We start from the raw sequence: 23,831 nt of genomic DNA, 5'->3' as shown, positions 1-23,831 counted from the left end.
CCAGGGTAACCACCCTTTCCATGAACATTTAAAAAACTCATTTGTGTGAATGGAGCCGACAGATAAGAGAGTCTTCAGCTTAAAGGGCCGCTCAAGTCAAAACTTGGTCAAAAACATTTAGTTTAACCAAAGCTAAATTCAGTAAAAACATCCAAGATTTAAAAGCCAAAAAATTAAAAGTGAGAGACATTAGCCCCATCGCTTAATGCATAACTGAAAGGGCTTCTGAGCCCTCAGTGATGACAATGGTCTGTGAACCTATATAAACCAGAACAGAACAAATGGATCTGAAATAGCCTCCCGCAGCTGAAGACACAGAGCACTGTATTTGCTCCCGAGAAGCCAAAAGAGACACTGGAGAACGTGATGTGCGGAACGTGAGGCCTGGCTACACACAGAGTTGCACCAGTTTAAGTACGGTGTTTAAACAGATTTTATTTAAACCGATCTGACTTGGGTGTTTAAACAAAGCCTCAGATCCATATTCAGGGCCTGATCCAACTCCCACTGATCCAACAGAAGTTGGATCTGTCCGTGAATGGGTTATTTCACACCTGGTGTGCTATCCTGCTCGGAGAATAATCTCGCGTGCAATCAGTGAGGCTCCTGGTGGAGCGAGGTAATACTCAAACAGAGGAAGGGCATCAGAGACTGGTCTCTTAGACTGTAAGGTCTTTGGGGCAGGAACTGCATCTGATTCTGTGTTTGCAAAGCACCAGGTAAGTTTACCGTGCTGTGGAAATGGTTTTACATGAACAATAATCAATGATCATGTGGAAAATGAGCCTCATGGCTTGATATTTTTAAAACTAGACAAGGACAACATATCTCGCTGGAACAAAGCTGCACCGACCTGGTAATGGAGTTGATCTAATGAGTCTTTTCTCAGCATTAATGCCTGACCTTCCAAGACACGCTAGGTAGGAAAACATTTTGTTCTTCCATAATGAATAAGCCCAGAAGCATGGAAGATGATCAAATGCAACTGAGAACAAGACTGCAGTTGAAACACACACACGTCTTTTTTATTGCAAGCACTACCACTCATTTACACACCACCCGTCTAAAACTATCTCCTTTGTGTGCCAGAATTGATCCTTGCTCTTAATTAGGGCTCTCAGCTGCAGCAAAATTTCATTTGTTTCTTCCAAACGTAGCCTGATCCATTGTCCCTCCGCCGTGACCTGTGAAAATTAGTCATTGAGCTCAGTGACAGTGGTAAGTGCAAAACGCGGCATCAAAGGGACATAATGGGGGCCTCTTAGGATGGACAAAGAAACGCCATTAATCAAGGATTCCTGGAGGTGCCAGCTTATTCAGGCATGTGAACCACTGCTGGTCCGAGGGTGAGGAAAGTGGGCCCTCCAGGAAGAGGAAGAGGGCAGCTTGCAGGGAGGAGTTGTCCAGCCCTAGCAAAGGAATTTCCCTGGCTCCCCAAGGATCAGCAGCGCCGGCGTACAGACATGTCCTCTTCCGTGCTGTCCACGTGACAGGGATGGAAGCGATACCCAAATATCACTTATTGCTGGAGCACAGAGTGGCTGATGTCACTGTTTCTTCCAGACTGTGCTTGGATGTCGTACCTTTCACCTAAGCATCTCACAACGATTTACGGAAATGGTCCAAGTGTTGGTTCTCCCTCCCCCACCATTTTATAGGTGGGGAAACTGAGGCACATGCATTTTTTTTTATTGATTCTTTTTTTTTTTTTGGCATCTGTGGCTCTGATGTGAACAGGGGGTAAGGGGAGGTGAAGCCAGTGCAGGTGGAGATGGCAATATAGTAAAGAGTTCAAAGTCAGCAAGCTCCCTTGCGTATTTAAATTTACCCATCCGTTCCCCTTTGGGTTTCCATGCCCCCTATGCCCCCTCAGCCCACTGCACGGTACAGAGGGGATCAAGACAGACACCAAAACATCACAGAAATGGGACACAGCGGGGTCATGTGAACCTGCATCCCTTCCATGTCAGCACTGGAGGGTGGCCTGGGGGAAGGAGCCAGCCACTCTGTGCACTGTGTTCCCAGGAGAAATGGGAACTGGTTAATTCAGCAGCTGTCTGCACCGAAACCCCACACAAGTGGATGGGGGAAGCGCAAGCAACCAGAGTGGGAGAACCATAGGAGCTTGGCACATTCATTGACAGCACCACCAGAAATGGGAGAAGACGAGGGCAAACATCACCCGGCCAGGCCATCCATAGCATTTGGGCCAAAAAGTTTCCTTTGCATCGACTTCAGCCCTGTCCTTACCCATCCCACCTGTCTCCGGCTGGCAGCGGGCCGACACAGTGTGACAGCCGCTCGGATGAAATGTACAAGAGATCCATTTTCACCTGACACTAGTTTGGAGCGAGAAAAGGCAGCTTTATGCTGAGAAAACCTGCTCAGAGTGATGGAGAGTGAGGCGATTTTCAACCTTTTTAAAGACTGGAACACATGGTGAGGCTGCTCTAAACCCTCTCCTAAGAACCCACGCCATTCAGCAAAGTCGCTCAGACTCAGCAAATCCCAACCAGCTTGCACTTTCAGCCTCCTGCATCCAAAGCCCCACAATGGAGAACAATGAAGGAGAGAAAAGGCTGAGGATCTTTAAGTTGCATTCACGAGGCCATCTGGTCTGGCAGCCAGAGTCAAGGCTGGGAACTGGGAGGGTCCTGGGTTCGGATTTAATCTGAGCCACTTATGGAGTGGCCTCCGGTGACTCGCTTACCTCCTTTTGCCACGGGCAACCCAACTGTAAAATTGGGTTTAAAGCAGGAACCTCCCGGAAAACCATATGCCGTGTCTGGACGGAGCGTGAGCCTATCCCCCGCCCAGAAAGAGGACTGGAATGGAGGGGTAGGTATGCAATGGAAGAAGAGAGATCATGCAGCAGTTCCTTCCCCACGCTGACCTTTATGCCCACAACCCCATTCCAGTGCAGGCTGGCATCTGTGCTCAAGCACATCTCCCCATTCGGGCAGCACACACTCTCCAAACGAAACCTGTGGCTTAACTTCAGCTCGCCTGTCTGAATTCTCTTGCCTGGGAGTGCAGAGGGACCAGCAGTCCCAGATTCCATTCCCAGCTGCCCCACTATTCCTGGGAAAGTTGTTTTAACCTCTCTATGCTGCGCAGGGCTGGCGCCGCTCCCAGGGGCACGTGAAGATGAATGAGCTCTAGTAAAGTACTGTGGGACCCCAACCCCTCTAGCCAATTCCACCTGCAATCCGTGACACGACTCCCATTGATTTCAAAGGAAATAAACTGGACCCGAAGTGCAAAGTAGCACGATTATGGGTCCATTTTTTTCCAGAAGCGCCTAAGTGATTTAGCAGCCAAAGTCTCGTGGGTGCCTAAGTCACTTAGGAGCCGTTGAAATATTTCACACGTAACAAAAAAGGGTTTAAAACCAAAGTGCTATCCCTCCCCCGGGGGCGCTGTAACCGCAGCAAGCAGATTCAAGTGCCGAATCCAGCCCCCGGTGGTTTTCCAAGAATAAACATCTTTTCAAACTTCTTTTATTTCATTTCCTTTTTGGAGCCATTATCAATAACCACAGGTCAAGCCCAGGATTAGCAAAATACAATGTATCAAGCCAGGCACGGGCATTTTTTTTTAAGTCACGAAGAATCACCAGTTACCCATCGGATCAACAGTATTGATTTCCTGGGCTGAACGGCTCCAGAAAGCCAGGTCCTACTCAGAGTCTTTCCACTAAACAGTTGCAGAGAAAACAGAAGCGTCTCTTTCACCTGGTCATCGTAGCTACCTCTCTTCTTTGGCTGTGGACACTATCTGCATGCTGATAAGTTTGCAAGGAAGTAAAGCCTAAGATTAAATGGCATCTCCAGCCCCATGCCAAAATCAATTCCTAGCAAATAACATTACCTCATTCTTTGCTCTTTTCTAACACCTTCGGTACAGGTTCTCAAAGCACTTTGTAAGCATTCATGAATTAAGCCTCATAGCCTCCCGCCGCCCAGGGAAGCATTGTCCCCCATTTTACAGATGGGCAAACTGAGGCACAGGTAAGTTAAGTGACTTGTCACGGTCACACAGCAGTCATTGGCACAGCAAATCAGAGCAGTGAATAGAACCCAGGGAGTGTACAACCTCAGAGTCCTAACTGAAGTCCACCTGCTCTAACCACTAGACAACATCGAGTGAAATGAACATAACTAGGTAACAAACTCTTCTAATGAAAGAAGCAAAGGTTCTGGGATATAGAATCCAGTCAAAAGACCAGTAAGGCTTCCGGAGACATCTCCCCCTCCCCCCAATGTTGATGTTCCAGCTATGAAGCAGCCAACATACTTCTAATTTAATGGTCGAAGATGTTCCAAAACATCTTGGAAGTGGACACGTTTTCACCCCCATAATTACATCTTTCCCCTGCAGCCAACACAGGACATTTTTTCAACCTCTTTTGCACCACATGCCAACTTTCCAAGCAATTTTGACAGAGACAAATGAGGTTCCCGTTCCCCCAGCACTTGCTTTCTCTAGTCAGACTGCACCAGGTGTGGTATGCATGCAATAGACTGTCCCTGTGCTTGGTTCCTCTGTCCAGAACACCATTTGGGGGCCAAAATTAGGAATGAATGTACAAATCTACTATTCTCCCTGGCCCTGGTTCAGCAAAGCACTTAAGCATGTGTCCAAGTCTCACTGACTTCCAAGATTCATCCTTAATGTTGAGCAAATGCCTACCTGCTTTGCTGAATGGGAGCCTCTCTGCAGGTTTCAGGGGGAGGGTTTGCAATCTGGGAGATTCCTGGCAATTAACGTTGATTGCACGCTCTCAGGTTCCAAATTAGGATTGAAGTTACAAACGCATTATTTGGATTCCTGGACCCCATGTCACAATTACCTGCGTCCACCTGGGTGTGCAGGATAAAGCAGCCTGCGTTCGCCGTGTTTTCTGCCACTTCAGGAGTCAAGATTTCAAGTTGTCAAAATAAGACATCACAAAAAACGTCTGCAGCTCAGGTTATCAATCCGTGTGCCAGGACTGTATCCTGAAATCCCAATCCCCAGGATGATGGAGAAGTCAACACAAGGTTTTCCATTCTTTGCCCTCTTAAAGGACTCTGTGTTAAAGGGATCTGGCCTTCTGTCCCCATTGAAAGTTATCTGGAATAATGCCTGTAGCTTCTTTTTCTTATTGGATTTAAACCAAGGCCAAGCATGTGGAACTTGGGCATACTCACTTTCTGCTAGAGATGGACCCAAGGCACAAAGCCTACAGATGGCTCTCTATTCACTACGGATGACTTGATCTGCTATTACACCGTTTCAGGCGGCCAGATGTCTTAGAAAACATCATCCAGCCTCTGAAAATCAAGGGTTTTGCTGGCTTCGCACAATAGAATCCCCGCCGTCATCTGAAGGAACTCCAGTACCCCACTCTTGCCAAGTACAACGGCCACCATCCTGGTGGACACGCTGGCAAAATAATGCAGGGACGGAACAGAGATTTGTAAAGCACAAGTAAACAAAACCAGAACACCAAGAGTTTGATCAGCAGCTGCTGTAAATCAACACTGCTCCAGTGACTTCAGTGGAGACGTCAGTTGCACCAATTTACACCAGCTGAGGATAGAGACTTTTTTTTTTTTAAGCCACCTTAGAATTGCTCTGGATGTGTCTAAAAATCAGTTATTTAGGTCCTGCTGACCTTAGAGATGTCAAATCTTCCTCAGCTTTCCTAGAAAGGTTAAATGAGACAAATAACTCAACAGTGCTACCGTTAATGAAACTCCTCTGATATATTTCCCTGGAGCCGTCTATAAACGACTAAGTGCCATTACTGCCTGAAGAGCAAACACTCCTATAAGCGAGGAAACATTGCCATGGCTAAGGCTTTCCTTATCTACATCATAAACATTCCAGAGAAGAGTGAGATGACATTTAAATGAACCTCACACTGCTACAAAACCAGCATCCTTTAAACAAAAAGGTGAACTAAGCGGCAAAGTTCAAAGGCACCATAGGCACACACTGAAATTCAATAGGAGATGGGTAACTAACTCTTTTAAATATCCAAATTTACTAAAAATCCAAGCCACATGTCCCAGTTTTCCTTGGACAATTCTGTTTCGCTCATGTGGTTTTGCTTGGGTCACAAGAACTTCCCAGGACACCCGAAATGTCCTTGTTTTTTATTTCAATCAAGCAAACCATTTGGTGGATTTTATAATGACAAAATGTTCTTCGGGATTTTTTCCCCCCCTCTCAAGACATATTACTAAGCAAGTAAGATTTGCTCCGGGTTTACCAAGAACAATCCAGTCCAGCTGGACGAGCGTTCGGCGTGATGCTTAATATTTAGAATGAAGAGAACAGTCAGTGGAGCATAGACATTATCAAAGCAGTTCTTTTGCTCAGAGTGACACGATTCGGCGTCTCAGGACAAAGCTCATTCAGACATCAAGGCCCCGATTCATAAAGGTGCCTAACGCCCACTAAAATCAGCGGCAGCTGGAGGCCTAAATACTTTGGAAAGAGTTCTTCACCAGAAGTAATATACCCATGTCACTCCTGACTCAGCAGTTGGCTGTAGTGACACCAGCATATATGTTTTAAGTGCATTTTTTGTCTTGGGCAAATATTTATTTCATGACCCTGAAAAGTAACACCACAAAACCACCCCCAAGTTTTTAAATTTGGAAATGTGGTGACCTGATCTCAACTTTCCACTCAAATGCAAGCCGCACCCTGCCGTCTCCGCAAGGAAAAAAACCAAACCAGGAATGTGGGTCTGAGGTTTGATTATGAAGTTCTGAAGAGCGATTTGCAATCTGCATCCAAACGGTGGCAATGCCCAGGAAATGCCTTGGTGACAACACTGGTGCCACCTTATTTCAACCTTAATTTAAAATGCTAACTTCATAATGAGTGGAACAAAACTGTGGAAAAACATTTCCCACTATAATCCTGGTTTGATTCCTCCAGTATGGCCTTCTTTTGTAATTACATCCCTTTGTGATCTCACTCTAATGCCTTGTATTGTGACCCATAAAATAATCAGCCCTCTTTGTCTCTGCTTAATCCTTTTAGACTTCCTTCTTCCCTCTTTCCTCCTGTAAATTCTCCCATTATTTGGGCTCAGCCAACCCTTCCCACCACCCAGCCCTCGAAGGGGGATGCAGTTTAAATATACTGAATGCCTTCTGCACAGAGGAGTTGAAATAATGGGAAGATATTTGCTGCTTTTAAAGAGGGGGGGATTGGGAGGGAGGAGGGAGAACACTCAACCTTCTTCTCTAGCCAAATAGCTGAGAGGGCAGAAGGACCTGCAGACACGTGGGAACAGCAGACTCTTTTGCCAGTGACCTTGAGACCCTCACCCTCTAGGTCACGGAAGCTGGCAGGTGAGTGGGGAAGAGGTGCTGCATGCTGGCATTGGGGTTCACAAGAGAAGGCGGTGGCGTCTGTAACGCCGCCAAAGAATCGATGCAGAGGACAGGCGTCACATCGGCCTTGTACAGAATATCAGCACACCCCTCCTGCCTGCAGGGGAAGTGTTAAGTACACCCAGGCACAGTGGCATAGAGGCAAGAGGCTGGAGGGCTGGGATAAGGGAAATGAGATGGGTAACCACGGTTCTTCTGGACAAGAGGTGATGGGGAAACTCTTGCGTGGCAGGTACGGCCCTCTGCAGAGCCATTGCGGAGCGCCAAACTACCCAAAGAATCAGGCCAACACATCTTGCTTGGCTTCAGGAAATCCACTTGGCATCCGGCAACGCGCCTGTCTTTTTTCATACGGTCAGCTCAAACGGGGCAAACTGCCAGCAGCAGGCCAGATGGGTGCAGCATCTGACCCAGCACCCAGCTGGGCAGCGGTTTCCAATTAGTGACAATTGCTTGTTATTGAGTGATATAATCAATGGGTCCGATTCCACAGGCCAGGGGATGATGTATTATGATGCAGGGCAGCTCCATCAAATTACAGCGCTGGTGGAAAGGCTGCAGATGCTGCGGAGAGGATACATTACTGCCAGATAAGCCTTAGATAAACAAAGGGCGGTGACAGCAAGGAGCGCGGCTGCATGATATTCTGTAGTGCTCTTCTCATGCACGAGGCTTTGGTACAGCACCAGCATGCACGGCGTAGACCCAACGGGATGGAAATATTACTCGGTTCTTTCACATTAACCTCGGTCTGCGTTGGGGACTAGGCTGGGAGACCTGAGTTGCAAAGGCATAAGGGGGCTCCTATCCGGTCCTTCAAAGGAATGTTCCCCATTCCAGATCTTTAGAGCCACTTATCTTCCCTCCTCTGAGCAGGTAGGTGGGAGTAGATGGAGAGCGAGCGGAGCCTGAGCTCCACCAATCAGTACGTCAGCCCGGGGCTGTTGCACTTTGCGAGGGGTAGAAGCCAGCAAAAAGCATTTTTCCGCTGGAAGGAGAAGGAAGCAGGGAGGGATATGTGTCTCAGAGAGAGCAGGGTTAATATGCTACGGGTTATGGACTAGCCCTTGCGCAGGGCTGTGCCTACAGACAGAATCTAGCCCTTTGCATCTGTTTGATTCAGCACAAGGGGAATGTAAAACAAAGACAAAAAAAAAACCAAAAAAACCCACCCCTTTTCATTATTACTACCGAGGGCCCGGCACAGATACAAAATTTGTACCTGCATCCAATCTGCAAAAATGGTCCGCGGATATCCACCTCTGCAGATGCAGATATAAGGCAGATATCCGCAGATCTGCAGGGTTCTCTTAATACCTAGCAATTATATGGCATTTTCGTCCAGAGTTGCCACAGCACTTTACAAAGGAGGGCAGTATCATTATCCCCATTTTAAAGATTGGGAAACTGAGGCATAGAGAAGGGAAGAGACATGCTTAAGGTCACCCAGGAGTTCGGTGCCAGGAACTGACCCCTGAGTCTCCTGACACCCAGACCAATGGCCTGCCCACTGAATGATGCTATTATAGTTAAACACAACGTCTGCGGGCCTGGAGGAAAAAAGAGAGCCAGTGTGAAATGAGCAATAAAATGGATGATCAAAGTGCCTCTAATCAGCTTTTCCAGGGCAAACTAAATATCTTTAATGCTGTCTTGCCCTGGAACATCTAAACAAGGATCCCTCTTCTTTCCCCATCCATGAATCTCTGCAAACCAGAGCCAGACCTACACAGACACATTCACACATCCTCCCTGGTCCTTCCCTCAGGAGATCTGTAGATACATGAAACTGATTTTAATTAAGACAGCTGGGAGGCACGAGAAGATAATTTATGAGCCTGTTCTGTTATCATTAGGAAAAAGTATATCTGTATTCAATAACATAATTGGATTATTAAAAGGAGCACGCTGTATGCTGTGACTTTTCAAACCCACATGCTGGAGATGGACAAACAAACAAAAAACAACTGGAAAGTTCTGATCAAGGACAGGAAAATAAGTTTGCTAGGTGCAAATATCAAAGGTCTTTATTTGGTTTAATCACGTATACTTGTACTTGTTCAGAAATAAGGAACTGTATGAAAATACTATCATCAGCATAGGTGGCATATGGTTTGAAAATCCACATAACAGAACAAGCCTGTTTTTCTCCATGCAATAGCAACAGAGGTACTCTTATGAAGCCTAGGTTTTATTAATGATAATACAGAGTAATTATACTGCACTTTTAACTAATTAAATTTGATTATCCTACCTCAGGAGGTCAAAAAGTAGAGTTTAGCTCCATTTTACAGATGGGGAAACCGAGGCAGAGAAGTGAAGTGATTTGACCATGGCTGCAGGATAAATCAGTGCCAGAGCTGGGATTTGCAGTCCTGGCAGACTCCCATTTCTATACTCAGACCATGTTTCTCTATATTAAAATTTCCCAAATCATAGCACCAGTGACGGGTCTAAGTATTGCCAAATCCGAGACTTTATTGCAAAGCAATTTACCTTCCCAGCAATACATGGCATTAACTTTCTTTTCAATGCCAATAATCTAAGAGGAGTTCGAATCTGAGCATTCATACCATGAGGACCCTATATTATATGTACATCCTCTGTGATCAGTCTGTTTTTCCAGTTACATTTTCCCCAATGCCAATGCACTGAAATAAACTTGAAACATAAAAAAAGAAGTGATATCCAGCAACACTTCCTGAATACAAACATGGACAGTCCATTGAGCCAAGAAGATTATATGCCAAGCAACAATACAAAGCCAGGGTCTGTAATAATGATATGAGACAAACGGCAACCCTTTGAACAGAGTGAAATGTATAGCAGAGCTCTCTGGGAGCTCTCTGCTTTGTCAGATTCCTTTTACTTCTTAGTAGCACAGCCTTGATCAGCTTGCACGCTTTTTTTTATTTCTCCTTCACTTTTCTGTCCAGCTGTCAGTACAGAGTGAAGGGCATATCTGCAGTGGAACCAGGATTTAGCCCACAGACATTTTTAACCCTTTTATAAAGGGTTTATAAAACACGCATTTTCTTCCTTAAAGGAAAACAGTGCCCAATCTACTCAACACTCCCAAGATTATAAGCACTCATTACCAGGTAATGCCGCTGGAATTTCTGTACTTCGTGCACAAGGTGTACAACTCGCTGAAAGCTGATGACATAAGATCCTCAAGGCAAGGACCATCGTGTTTGTACAGCGCCTTGCACAATGGAGCCCTGATCCATGATTGGGACCTCTCTGTGCTACCACGGTACAAATCATAAATAACTGGCGGCTCTGGCAGCGTGGACGTCCAGTGGCAAAGATTAGAAACCAATTTCCTCCTATTATGAAAATTGCGGGAGCCGTTTTTTTTACAGCAGAAAATGCAGATTCAGGGACACTGACCCGTTTCATGAATTCATGCCAATTTCACCCATTTTGATTAAAAAACCCTAATAAAAATTCTGAAAAAAGATCAAAACTGCTCTGTTTCAATGCCCAGTCGACTGACGTGCCATTCTACAGTCTAATGAAGAAGCAAGACGGGTGGTGGAGCTTGATAGGCCAGGAAGAAGAGCCTTCATCTTGATCATCAGAGGGGACTGAACCCGGGACCGAAAGAATAAGCCCTCTGCGGCACGGTCATATTCTCTATGCATCGGCCACTGCACATTGGATTACACTGGCCCACAGACACGTGCTCAGCTCCATGCAACACAATCCCCTGCAGATGACTCCTGTTACTGGCAAGATCTCGCCACATGGGGTGGGGGAAAGACCGTATATTCTGTGCGGGGTTAATGGAGCGTGGGAAGGAATTATGACAGCTCCACGCCTGAAGCCAGAATATGGTCCAGCGTATCTCCAAAGCCACTTTCTTTTATTTTGATTTAAGCTACAATCTAGTTACAAAAGGAAGGCTATGCCGGGATACACAGCTCTTCACATACACACGGACACAGCAGCTAAATAACACTGTTCATTGACAATCGGTTAGCCCAAAGGTAATTCTTCTGGCTCTTACGTCTCCCACTCACAGGTCCGAGAAGTCTGACATTGTACTCCGGCGTCAGCCATCTCCCAGCTCGTAAACGACAAACCTGTTCACCAAAAACGCTCTCAGGTTTATCATCAGGAGACTGACACGTCATAGATCTGGCCGCTTATCTGGCACAGACCCAAACCCTTTGACTCCTGGATAATGTCATTACTCACACAACTAAACAGCTTGGTTGGCTGATGGCCTCTTCACACGCTCAGGAACTGTTATACGTGACAGCGAGGTGTTCCCTTTAAGGCCCATTAGCAAGCCAAAGTCCCCACCCAGGAAGGGAAGTATTTGAACTGGTCGATGTTTCGGTGTGAAGAAGTATAACCAGGGAAGCTCCACACCCCTACCGAGGCTATTGCCTGGGCTTTGTTGCCCCTTCCATCAGATGATCCCAAAGTAAATTGCAAAGCCAATGGTTTTATGGCACCATGCCAAGAATGAGCAAAATGTGTTCTCTTAAAGGAGCTGGGGGGGGGGGGGGGTAGAGGGGATCTTTTCATAAAGGTGGCACAGAATTTTTGCATGAAGGACCTCAGCCTGGTGATAGCCCAGGTGGGAATGGGGTATCGCCTTACTTGCACTGTACATAAATGACACGCCTGAATAGACCCACCAAGCCTAGCTGAATGCAGAAAGGACACCCTACAGTGCCTCAGGTGGCCTGCAGACAGCAGGACGTACAGTCTGTGCAAGGCACACGGACAGAAACCACTGCTCAGGGGCTCATTAGCTGCGGCTGTTATCCAGACAAGCCTCAGACTCCTGAGCAAGGCAGCCACCAAAACCCAAGCAGGCTCTGTTTAGGAAAGCACCAGCAGAGCACATTCCGCCCAAGAAGGAATTAACGTCAGGAGCAGCATTTCCAAACACAACGCCACAAATAAGAGAGGAGCGGACTGCAAGCGCCGGCAGGCCACGGCATCGCAGTCACGTGTCCTGCTCAGCCCATCTTTCCCCCCTTTCTTTCTTTCTTTTTTAATTTCATTCACTTTTTGACATTTTCCATTTTTTTCCCCTCCGGGCTCCCACAACAGACAATCTGTCTGGTGTTGTTATCCTTGCCCCCCGAAGGCAGTGCCATGCCAGGGAGTAAATAAGACTCGCTGCCTTCATCCTGCCTGCCTTAAATAACAAAGAAACTGTGACCTTCAAAAGTGATGCCTTATGAATGGTACCTAGCAGCAGCAAGAGGCAAAGAGGTTTCAAAAGACGGACTAGAAGAGACGCGAGTGGACTATTCGCTGTGTGACTGAATATGACTCACTCCTTTGGGACAGGAATTTACTACCATGAGGTCTCTAGTTTTCTCCTCCTTAAGCAAGAGCTGATTAGCTCTCCTTTTACACGAGTATAATTATTCCGAAGATTAGATCACAGCGATAGCCCACATCTGCTCTCCACTTGTCTTTTTCTCTCGCTCTTCTAATCCTCTCCTCCACCCTCCATTCAAGTTTCCAGACAGAAGCCTGCAAATGGCTTGGTTCTTATGGTCTAGCAATCCTGGCCGGATATGAATTTTCAACTTTCCAGCCCTGCACGTAAGATCTATAGAAAGAGGTGCTCAGGCTGAAAGCACATCCCAGTCATACCTCTGTACACCAGATACAGGGAGGGCAGGCAGCTTTCACCAGTGAGGAGCATATGGGGTCCCAAAACCCATTAGCTATGGGACAGAATGTTGGCACATGTAGCTGTGCGTGCCAGATGTGTACACACAGATGTGATTTGCATTACGCCAGCCTTCCACAGTGCCAGCCACATCCCCGATGCTCATATCATTTAGATCTTTGCAGACTTACTGCTCTACCTCCAGCCAGCCAATCAAACTCATATGCATCCTGGAACGCTAACCAGGAACGAACATTTCTACTTCAAAATAAGACCCATCCCGGGTTGGAATTTGGAGGCACGGACAGGGCGAGTGCAGTACTTACTAGCTGCTTGAATCTTCGCCTTGCGGCTGACTACCAGCCCAAAGCGGTTTTGAGCCATGCAGTCGTATTCGCCTTCATCGGATGACCCATCTCCCCTGACTTTCTGGAAGCGGGAGACGAACAGCGATCCATTGGCCAGCACGGAGGTGTTCTCGTTGTCCAAGATCGTCACCCCGTTCTTCCTCCACGTAATGGTGATGGGCTGGATTCCCTCAACCTGGCAGCACAACACGAGCGGCTGCTCCTGCACTGCTATGTCATCCCTGGGCTCCACAGCAAAGGCCAGCTCAGTGGAATGACCAAAATCTAGAAAACGGGGGAAAAGGGAACAAATAAAGTCAGTTATTTAATCCGCAAGAAGCATCCAGAACTAATGCTTTGGCTAAGACCAGGGATTCACGAAACATGGAAACAAGGGCATGTTGTATGTGTCTGGGCTGGAAGTATTGTACCCAAGACATGGACAGAAACACTTGTGCACACCAGGCAAGTCAAGAAGATTGGAAAGGACCACTCCAGCAAGGAGTAGTTAGTTCCTCCCCATGCTCTTAGGAGCACCCAGAAAGAGCTGTGCTTCTTGCATCCAGGAGCATGCACATGCCAATAAGTAAACTCAGTCTGTGTTTCATTTGAATCAGCATGAAGCTGGCTAGGGGAATACAATAAGGAGCAGCTGTCAGCAGAGTTGTTCAAAGATGCCTTCAGGGATTGAAATGAATGGGAACTAGGCCTCCAAATCCTTGAGATGGCTTGGAAAACCTCAGCCATATTACACCCACCTCAAGACTGTCTACCTGACCAATCGAGCAATGTCTGTGAAAGGAGGATTCGCTCAAACAATGGGCATCTGTTACTTTAGAACAGTTATTCTCCACCTCATCCACACCATGACCCTACGTTACAACAGAAAACAGTTTCAGATGCTCCTCTAACCACAAAGAAAGGGATGGTGGCCCCGGCCCCTTGACTTACTCACGACACCCTCTCAGGGGTCACAACCCCTACTGTTTCCAGGACGTTAGTGGCGCCTTCTGAGGGAAGCCCCTTATTCTACAAAGTTGGGCGGCTGTTTACTTTTACCACCTAGAGCATCAATGTGCCATTGGTAGAGCTTATGTTGTAGTAGTCACGTAACGCCATTATTACCGTCTTCATGAACAATACGTTACACACCGTAATATTAACTCACAATCGTATGGAGCAGAAACACAAAACATCTCATGCAAGCTCATTATTCTAAATGATGTCTTTAGAACATCGGTTAATGTAGAATATCCACTAACAATAAGCAAACCCATGCTCCACCCCACAAAGATACATACTAATTTTCTCCTTTTCCCAACAGAATGTCTAAACATGATGTCCTTTGTATTTAATACTTCATTTGGTCCAGCACACCTTTTTTAGGCTATAATTTGCGATGCAGTCATGATTACAGACTTGAATAGAGGTGGAAACAGGCCAGCACTTTTAAGAATAGTCCAGAGTAAGAGTTTATATGCTGACCTGAAATGTAAAAGGGGACCAAAAAATAGCTGCCCTAATATAAATATTTGAAGGGTGTAAATGCCATGGATGGAGAATGTGTTAGGGTGGTTCAGAGGAAGGATCACTAGAGGTGCTGCCAGAACACTGAAAAAAGGAAAATATAAGCTGAAATCAGGAAAGTCTCCCCAACAATTACATTCTCCCAAGGGTTAGGTGGGACATTAATTAGATCCTGCTTTCAAACACGAGGAGAGGTGCAGCTGAACCCAATCCTGCAGTTCCAGGAAGGGATCATATCTTCAAACAATGCCTCTTCCATCTGCAATTTCTACAGCTCTCTGAAACCAATGCTACTTGCTGTAGACTGTGAGTGTAATATAACCGGCACCCGCCAATTTGCAGAGTGGGTCTGAGTTTCATATCTTGCCGATTATACTGAGTGGAAAAGTTCTCTGCTACAGAACACAGAAACGACAGCACCAAATTTACTTTCTATACACCTCAAGCCTCATCTTGCTCCCTCTCATGTCAACTGGAGGTTTGTCGTGGATTTTAAATGGTCCTCTATGGACTGTCTGGAGGATATTTCCATTCAGTCTCATGCTATGTATAAGAAGACAAAAAACACTGAAAATTCGACCAAATGTTTGGTATTTCACTCCCTTCAGATCCCTCTGCAGTTCTCTAGCAAGCAGAGAGAAGAATGATGTTGTAAGAAGTTGTGTAACTGAGTAAAACAACAGTAATGATGCCAGTCTCTGTAGTATGTTATCAGTATCTCTTCACCTCCTTCCATCCTAGAAGCACATGAAAGATTTCCCATTTCAATTCATCGGCGTAGCCAGCATTTAATCAACAACATCCTAAACAGGCAGAGTCAGCAAAGCACTCAATGGGCTCAATCTTTCGCCCACTGAAGTCAACAGCAAAACTCCCACTGACTTGAAGGGAAAAGGAGAAAGAGACACAAGGGCAGTAGCGGTTAAAGTTGCTTCCATGTTACCCTGCCAATATGCCTCCGCCCTGTCTTGGAAGGTCCACTTCTAGGGTGGAGAGGGGCGTGTAGTCTCCACTGATGTACTTACTGATGTTTAGGGACTCCACTGATACTTACACTGCTGCAAATTCTCCGAATGCAAACAAAATCCTACTGCCACGTGCTTAGATAGTGGCAATCTAGACAACTACCGTGGTAACTTTCCAGTTACCTTATGTCGCCTCCTTCTCTAGTAGTATAAAATCATAAACTACAAATATCCGTTCGGTGTGCATGCTATCAAGCAACGTGCACGTGAGAGGAACACCCGATCAAGTCGCTCCACTAATGCCTGCCACAATTTATAAACAAACACCAAGGAACGAAAAGGGCCAACTGTGAACACTCCTGTAAGCAATACGTCAGCTACGCCGAAGAAATCTGTTCGAATAGGGACCATTCACGCAGACAGAGGGAAGTTTTACACTCTGGCATCAGAGGATTCCAAAATTGCCAGTGTGGTTGGCAGATTAACAACGTCCTTGTCCAAAGTGCTGTTGGTTTCGTAACTTCAAATTCTGTCTTTGGATGGATTAGTGAAGTTAACGGAATCCTAGCGTACGTATCTGTGTCCAGACAGAGCTCCTCCCCCCCCGGGTGGAGTCTACCCATGCTTCAGAATCCTTTCTGGTCCACGGGGCTTTTAGGGTTTGGATAACTCTTATCCAGGTAGTTCTGCCTCTCCCCCACTGGCTGGAATGGCTCACTTGAGTAACGGCTACCCACACGCAGCTTTGCAGAATTGGGACCTTTGTGGTGACCCCCAGTCACAGCTTGTTATCATTTATAATTTATACAACAGTAGGGCCTAGAGAACCTCATCCAAGAACAAGATCCTATAATCCGCTAGGCGCTGTACATACAGACAACATCAAATGTGCTGAGGAGGTCTTTATGCGTACCTTTTATGCTAGCTAAAAACAAATAAGGGGAAATGGTACAAGGTTATTTTTAAACAGAATTAACTTCTCTTCTGCTTTGTGAGCCCAGGGTGCTTTTCCTCCCCCCCTTTTTTTTTTTTTTTAATTCCTATCACTTATATACAGCAACTGAAATTGGATTACAGGGGATAGATCCTGAGAGTAACAAGAGGGGAGGCATGTGGGCAAAGGAGACAGGGTAATGTGTGGGCATGTCAAAGGTGTTGCTGGAGGGGCTCACGTGCACACAGGAAATGGACAGACTCCGTTTAGCAGCAGACCCCTAAAATAAACGTGGTCTCCCAGCACTTTATGAACCCTTTAAGAGTCTTAGGATGTCACGCACCTCGGTGATCCACTGGACCCTCCAGCTCTTTTCTAAGAAACAGCCCTGGGGGTCTCTCAGCAGCCGGCACAATCCGTCAGTTACATTTCCCCCCAAATTAAGGAATTAGCACTTTTCTGCAGAGTGGGCCAGAGTCTAAACAGCACCTAACACAACAGGGCCCCATTCTCTGCTGGGACCTCCAGGCCCTTCTGTAATAACAACTCCTACTCAGTAGAGTGGGAATTTTGCCTGAGTAAAGACTGAAGAAGGACTTCAGGATTTGGCCCAACAGCCAGTCATTAACAAGTCTAATGAAATAAATGCCCCATCTTCCCCCTCGTCTGTTGCATAAAATTGCTTATTATTATATGTGCAATAAAGAGAAGAATCAACGTAATTACACACCCGTTCCCCACAATCGCTGTCATTATAATAACCATCATTAGGGGCTCTGATTGGGGATAATCGTGTTTACCTCCATAAACATTCTGCCTTGATCTTGACTGTGCGCCGCTTGAACAGGAAAAGGGCCAAAGCTCATCATTGCAAAATCTGTGCACAATCTCAGGCCGGTGCCTGTCTGCGGGAAGCTCGGAAGATACTCCACGATCTCTGTACCTCGCTGTGCTTTTTAGTGAGAGGCTGGATGGCGTCTTTTGGGGGACAGCTCCATCCCAGGATGCTTTGCAACTCACAGACACCTCTCTAGGGCCAAAATCCTACCTCGATTCCCACTTCCTTTGGGGGTGGGGAGAGCCAGTTTCCGTCTAGTCTAGATCAACAGCAAATTACACCTCGCTGTCTCTCTCCTGGCTTAGCTGTACTTGCTGGCACCTTGGGGCGGATTCTGCCCCCTCCCCAGCTGCTTACTCTGCGCGCACGTGGAACAGCAGGCACACCCCCTTCTCTGCTTACAGGAAGGATGGCTTTGTGGTTAGGGCACTAGCCGGAGATCTGGGTTCAATTCCCTACTCTGCCACACACTTCCCGAGTGGCCCGGGGCAAGTCACTTATGGCCAGGCTTGTGAAGGCATTGACGAGCAGAAAGAATCACCTAACTCCCATCAGTTTCAATGGGAATGAGATGGCCAGGCACTTCTGAAAATCCCACGGGGCACCTGTGTGTAATTTTTAGGCACCCCAAGACCTTTAAGAACCTGGCCCGCCGTCTCTCTGAGCCTCAGTTCCCCACCTGGGAAATAGGGATAACAGCACTGCCCCACCTCCCAGCGGTGATAAATACACTAAGGAGTTCAGGAGGTGCTCAGAGACCAAAGTAATGGGGCCATATAAATGCCTAAGATATACAGACAGATTCCCGCATGCCCAGATTCAAGAGCATAAGTACAAGGGCATCCTCACCCCTTTTGTCCTGGAGAGGACATACGATGCAGTGGTCAATGGCACCACTAGGGAAGTAAGACACTGAGGATCCATGCAGCAAGGTACTACTGAGCATGCATAAAATGAGGCAGAATCTGGCCATGGTTTTTACCCAGACAAAATTCCCACTGAATGAGGCCCAATTCTGCACCTCCTGGTTCACGAAATCAGTGGGCTTCTCCATGGGAGAAAGAGTCACTCAGGTGACACAGGGGTGTCGGACAGGGCATGAATCTTTGGAAGTTTAGCCCAAATAAGGACTGAATAGATACGGCGAGCCTGAGATCTCGTATCACTTTCTGTGCTCACGCAGCACAGCTCACACTCTGTGTGCTCTCCATACACACTCAATAGCACTTTACTCACCAAGCCGTCCCATCATTACTCGACATGGGAAAGGGTGGCACTACCTGGCCAAGGACAACCTAAGCTGACGTCCTTTTGGCCTAGGAATAGTCTCTTTGGGTAAGATTTTTTAAAGGCACCAGTGGGAGTGAAGTCCTCATTGATCTTCAAAGGGAGTTGGGCACCTTAATTGCCCTTTGTGTTTTTGGACCGGGGAGGGAGGCAGATTTTCAAAGCCCATTTGATTTCACACACCCTGGGAAATTCAAGTCCTGCAGGAGGTGGATAGGATTACTCGCATGAAGTAAAGATTTTCCTTATCAGATTCCACATCTTAAAAGGCAGATTCCAAACTCTGAGCCCAGGCTTTCTCCATGACAGTCAAGATTATAGTAAAAGGAATGATGATGTTAGCAGAAGAATTCCCCCGTGGGACAAGCAGCCTCCTTTTAGACAAAGGAATGTTTACTGTAGAGGTCAATGTCAACCTGGATGTACAAGAGGAGAGGAGAGGAAGAGATCTGATAGATAGATAGGTAGATAGATAGATAGATTAGATAGATAGATAGATTAGATAGATAGAATCAAAACATGTGAACTCTTAGCTCCTAGAGTAAATTGATCAGAAGACACCAGTTTGGTGCAAAGGGGAATTAAACTCCATTTTCTAGTCAAACATAAACAATGAAAGGTTGTAATTAATTGGGGCTGGGGCTGGGGTAATTACTCAGGCCATATGCATTCATTAGAAAAGTCGAATTCCCTGATATGCCTGTCCACATTTTGGCTGCGTCTCAAACCTAGCATCATCCCATGCAAAGAGGGGTGTATGGAAAGGGACTCTCCGAGTCAGTGTGTGTTATATTTGCAGTCTGAAAAGATGCAAAACGTTTCTAAAACTCTACTTAGCAGCCAGCTTGACGCATTACTCAAAGTAACGGGGGGGCTGTTCAGCCAATTAAACCAATGCTTTCTTAACTCCAGCTGCCTATGCTTTGGAATTTGTGCGGGAAAATTGCTTTACCTTCTATTAAAGGGGAGGTGACTATTATCAGCACTGACACAAAAGAAAAGAGAAAATGATTGGAGCCCTCATCCTACAACTCCCCTTCTGAGAAACATTTAACATCTTCCTGAACAATACAGGTGACAAGGTATATGACGACAACGAAAAATATCTCCTAATATTGATCACATAGGAAAGCACACAGAGAAACCAATTAGCACTAGCACTTTGGAACCATGAGATTTACCTAGCACTGACAGAGAAAGAACTGTGAATGAATTAAAAGCTTAAAAGACACTTTAAAAAAAAAATAATAAAAAAAATTACTTGAAACACATCATTCATTGTGATTCCCTTTAGACGCTTGAAAAGAAATGTTCCTTCCCCTGATTTTGTCTTTTCCATTTGGAACCGTTTTTTCCCTCCTGTACTTTCAAAAAAAGATGAAATTAAGATGTTTTATTTTACAAGAGTAATTATTTTTATTGTCTGCGCTGTAACTTGCAGACGCCCCGACTCAGATCAGGGCCCCACTGTGCTAGGTGCTGTACAAGCACAGGGGAAGAGAGATCATCCCTGCCTCAAAGAGCTTACAAACTAAACAGACAAAGGTAGTATTATGATTATTTCTTGTCCACAAGTGAAGGAATCGAGGCACTGAGAAGTTAAATGACTTACTAAAGTCACCGGGGAAGTCAGCGGCAGAGCCAGGAGTTGAAATGGATCCCAGTCCAGCTCAGGTCCACCATGCTGCCTCCTGTCCTCCCCCTGCATGCTGGGGAAGGAGGGACAGCTGGCACATGACACGGCTATGCAGCCTCTGTCAGCTTTGGGGTAATAGAGATGCCCCTTCACAGGGAGAATTTTCCTGTCCGATTTTCTGGATGGTTTAAATTCGCCTTGCACCAGCCGCACAACATGAACTTGTCAGACTACAGAACCCACCTCGTGTATCCTACTGAATATAAGGGGCCTGATTATCCTCTGCATTATTCCACTGAAATCAAGGAGGCCATAAACCAGGAGGAATGCAATGGTGAGTTCAGCCCAATGTGTCTTGCCCACAGAACTATCGTAGGTAGTAAATGTCTATGGAGATGTGGGAGCAGGGTCGGAGCCTTTGACAGTTAACTGCAGAGCCAGCAGAGGGAAGAGCACAAACCAACCGTTTTTGTCAGGTCCTACAAAAAGTGGCTACTGTTTTGCTTTCTAAATTTCTCTGTAATGCAGGGATGTTTTAATAAAATAGAGGGGGGTCAGCAAACAAGGGTGATCCAGTGGATATAAAGTTCCACAGGGGTAGCCGTGTTAGTCTGTATACAGCAAAAACAACGAGAGTCCTGGAGCACCTTAAAGACCAACAGATTTCTGTGGGCATGTGCTTTCGTGGGCTGCAACCCACTTCGTCAGATGCATGAAGACCTTGTGGGTTGCAGCCCACGAAAGCTTATGCCCGCAGAAATTTGTTGGTCGTTAAGGTGCTACAGGACTCAGTTTTCCAGTGGATATAGTGTACTTGGAATTTCAGAAAGCCTTTGAGAAGATCCCTCGCCAAAAGCTCTTAAGCAAACTAAGAAGGCATGGGATAAGAGGGTAAGTCCTCTCATGGATCAGTTAAAAGATAGAGCAGGAATAAAGGGTCAGTTTGCACAGTGGAGAGAGGTAAACAGGGTCCCCCAGGGATCTGTGCTGGGACCCATGCTGCTCAACATATTCATAAATGATCTGGAAAAAAGAGTAAACAGTGAGGTGGCAAAGTTTGCAGATGATACAAAATTATTCAGGGCAGTTAAGACCAAAGCAGACTGTGAAGAGTGACAGGGATTTCACAAAACTGGGTGACTGGGTGACACAATGGCAGATGCCATTTAATGTTGATAAATGCAAAGTCATGCACACTGGGAAACAGAATCCCACTAAATATACAAAACGATGGAATCAGAATTAGCTGTTACCACTCAAGAAAGAGATCTTGGGGTCACTGTGGACAGATCTCTGAAATCATCCACTCAACAGGCAGCGGCAGTTAAAAAAGCGAACAGAATGTTAGGAACCATTCGGAAAGGGATAGTTAATAAGAGAGAAAAGATCATAATGCCACTATATAAATCCATGATGCACCCACGCCTTGAATACTGCATGCTGTTCTGGTCACCTCATTGCAAAAAAGATGTATTAGAATTGGACAAAGGACAGAGCAGGGCAACAAAAATGATAAGGGGGATGGAACGGCTTCTCTATGAGGAGAGAGAGAAAAAGACGGGGAGTGTTCAGCTTGGAAAAGAGACGACTAAGGGGAGATATGCTAGAGGTCTATAAAACCATGAATGGTGTGGAGAAAGTGATTAGGGAAGTGTTCCTTATCCCCTCCCATAACACAAGAACCAGTGGTCACCCAACAAATGTAATAAGCAGAAGGTGTGAAACAAACAAAAGGAAGTATTTCTTCACACACCACACAGTCAACCTGTGGAATTCATTGCCAAGGGATGTGACCGGGTTCAGAAAAGAATTCGATAAGTTCATGGAGGACAGCTCCGTCAGTGGCTATTAGCCAAGATGGCCAGGGGTGCAGCCCCATCCTCTAGGTGTCCCTGAGGCTCTGCCTGCCAGCTGCTGCAACAGACGACAGGGGATGGATCACTCGATAACTGCCCTGTTCTGTTCATTCCCTCTGAAGCATCTGGCACTGGCCTCTGTCGGAAGACAGGACACTGGGCTAGATGGATCACTGGTCTGACCTGGTGTGGCCATTCTTATGTTCTTATCAGACAGCTGGGCTTTGAGGAGGTTCTCTAGCAGCTTACATCTGTTTCAAGGCTGATGGAATTGGGACCCTAAAAATCTTCCTGAAGCTGACCCTAGTAAAGCCCTACGCTGAGTGAAGTGCAAACTGGCTCTTTAGGGCATTCAGAAAACGTACATTTAAAGAAGAGAACAGATTATGATGGTCCCTAATTCTTGCTCATAGTCCAATTTCCTAGCACTGAATTTTTTATCCCTTTTCTGTTTGGATGGGAGGTTCCAGAAAGCAATTTTCCCGTCAGCGCACGTAAAACATGTCCATCGTTCGTGGGAGTGCAGGAGGGCTTTGCCAAGGATAATGCTGCCCAGCCCCGCTCTCCTCACACTGGGATCACTCCCACTGACAGGCCTACAGAGAGAAATTTTGGGCCCACTCTATTATGTTCGCTGATTGGCTCCCATTTCACCCCAGTTCCAGACGGTTTGAGGCCCCAGTACAATTGTTCCTCCTCTCATCAGCCCCTCGCACCAATGTCGATGAGCATTTTGCCTGAGGATGGAGCAAGTGTGAAGTGAAGAACCAGTCTCCCGGTCAGCAAAATGCCCCCCAGATGTTATAAACTAGCCTGGACCATTCCCAGGGCCTAGGACTCTAAATACAGTGACAACAAGGAAATAGGGTGGGGAAAATTCCAAACTCTCAGGCCCGCTCCAGAGTGAGATCCAAAATGTGTCGGCTATGAGCATCTTTAAACAAAGCTGCAGCCAGCAGAGCTCTCAGCTAGAAGGATGGTCCAGGGATGGTACGCTAGCTTCAGACTTGGGAGAGCCGAATTCAATTCCCAGTCTATTTGGGAGTAGCTGGAAAGGAGGGAAACCTCTTCCAAATTAATTCCACTCACTAGCTCAGGTGGCAATGAGGTGTTCGTGGAGTGGACAGTCACCCTGGAGCATAGGATGCATTATTGTTATTTAGATTACAGAAGAGCAGAGAGGCCTCAAACGAGATCACAGCTCCACTGCGCTGGGTGCTGTACAAACGCATAGCAAGAGACAGTCCCTGCTCCAAAGAACTATAATAGACAAGAGAGAGGCAGGGAGAGCTGAAATGATGTGCCCAAGGTCACATGGTAAATTAGTGGGCCCCCTCTGCCCAGTTACTGAGATCAGGAGCAAGTTAGAGCAGCCTTGGGTCTGCTCTATCAGTGCT

The 23,831-nt window shown here is 46.4% G+C and overlaps 1 protein-coding gene across 1 annotated transcript in view; it reads right to left on the bottom strand.

Annotated features, from left to right (window-relative positions):
• Positions 1-23,831, bottom strand: part of IGDCC3 (immunoglobulin superfamily DCC subclass member 3) — a 163,036-nt gene that overhangs the window by 131,434 nt on the left and 7,771 nt on the right. The window contains exon 2 of the mRNA XM_067556091.1: positions 13,371-13,676. Within this exon, the coding sequence (XP_067412192.1) occupies positions 13,371-13,676 (306 nt within the window). The remainder of the gene's footprint in view (positions 1-13,370; positions 13,677-23,831) is intronic.

This window comes from Emydura macquarii, unplaced genomic scaffold, assembly GCF_026122565.2.
Source record: "Emydura macquarii macquarii isolate MOO-44397 ecotype Brisbane River unplaced genomic scaffold, CSIRO-AGI_Emac_v2 contig_1644, whole genome shotgun sequence".
NCBI classification, from domain to species: Eukaryota; Metazoa; Chordata; order Testudines; family Chelidae; genus Emydura; species Emydura macquarii.
Note: the sequence above shows the minus strand (reverse complement) of the source record. Positions and strands in the feature narration are given on the sequence as shown.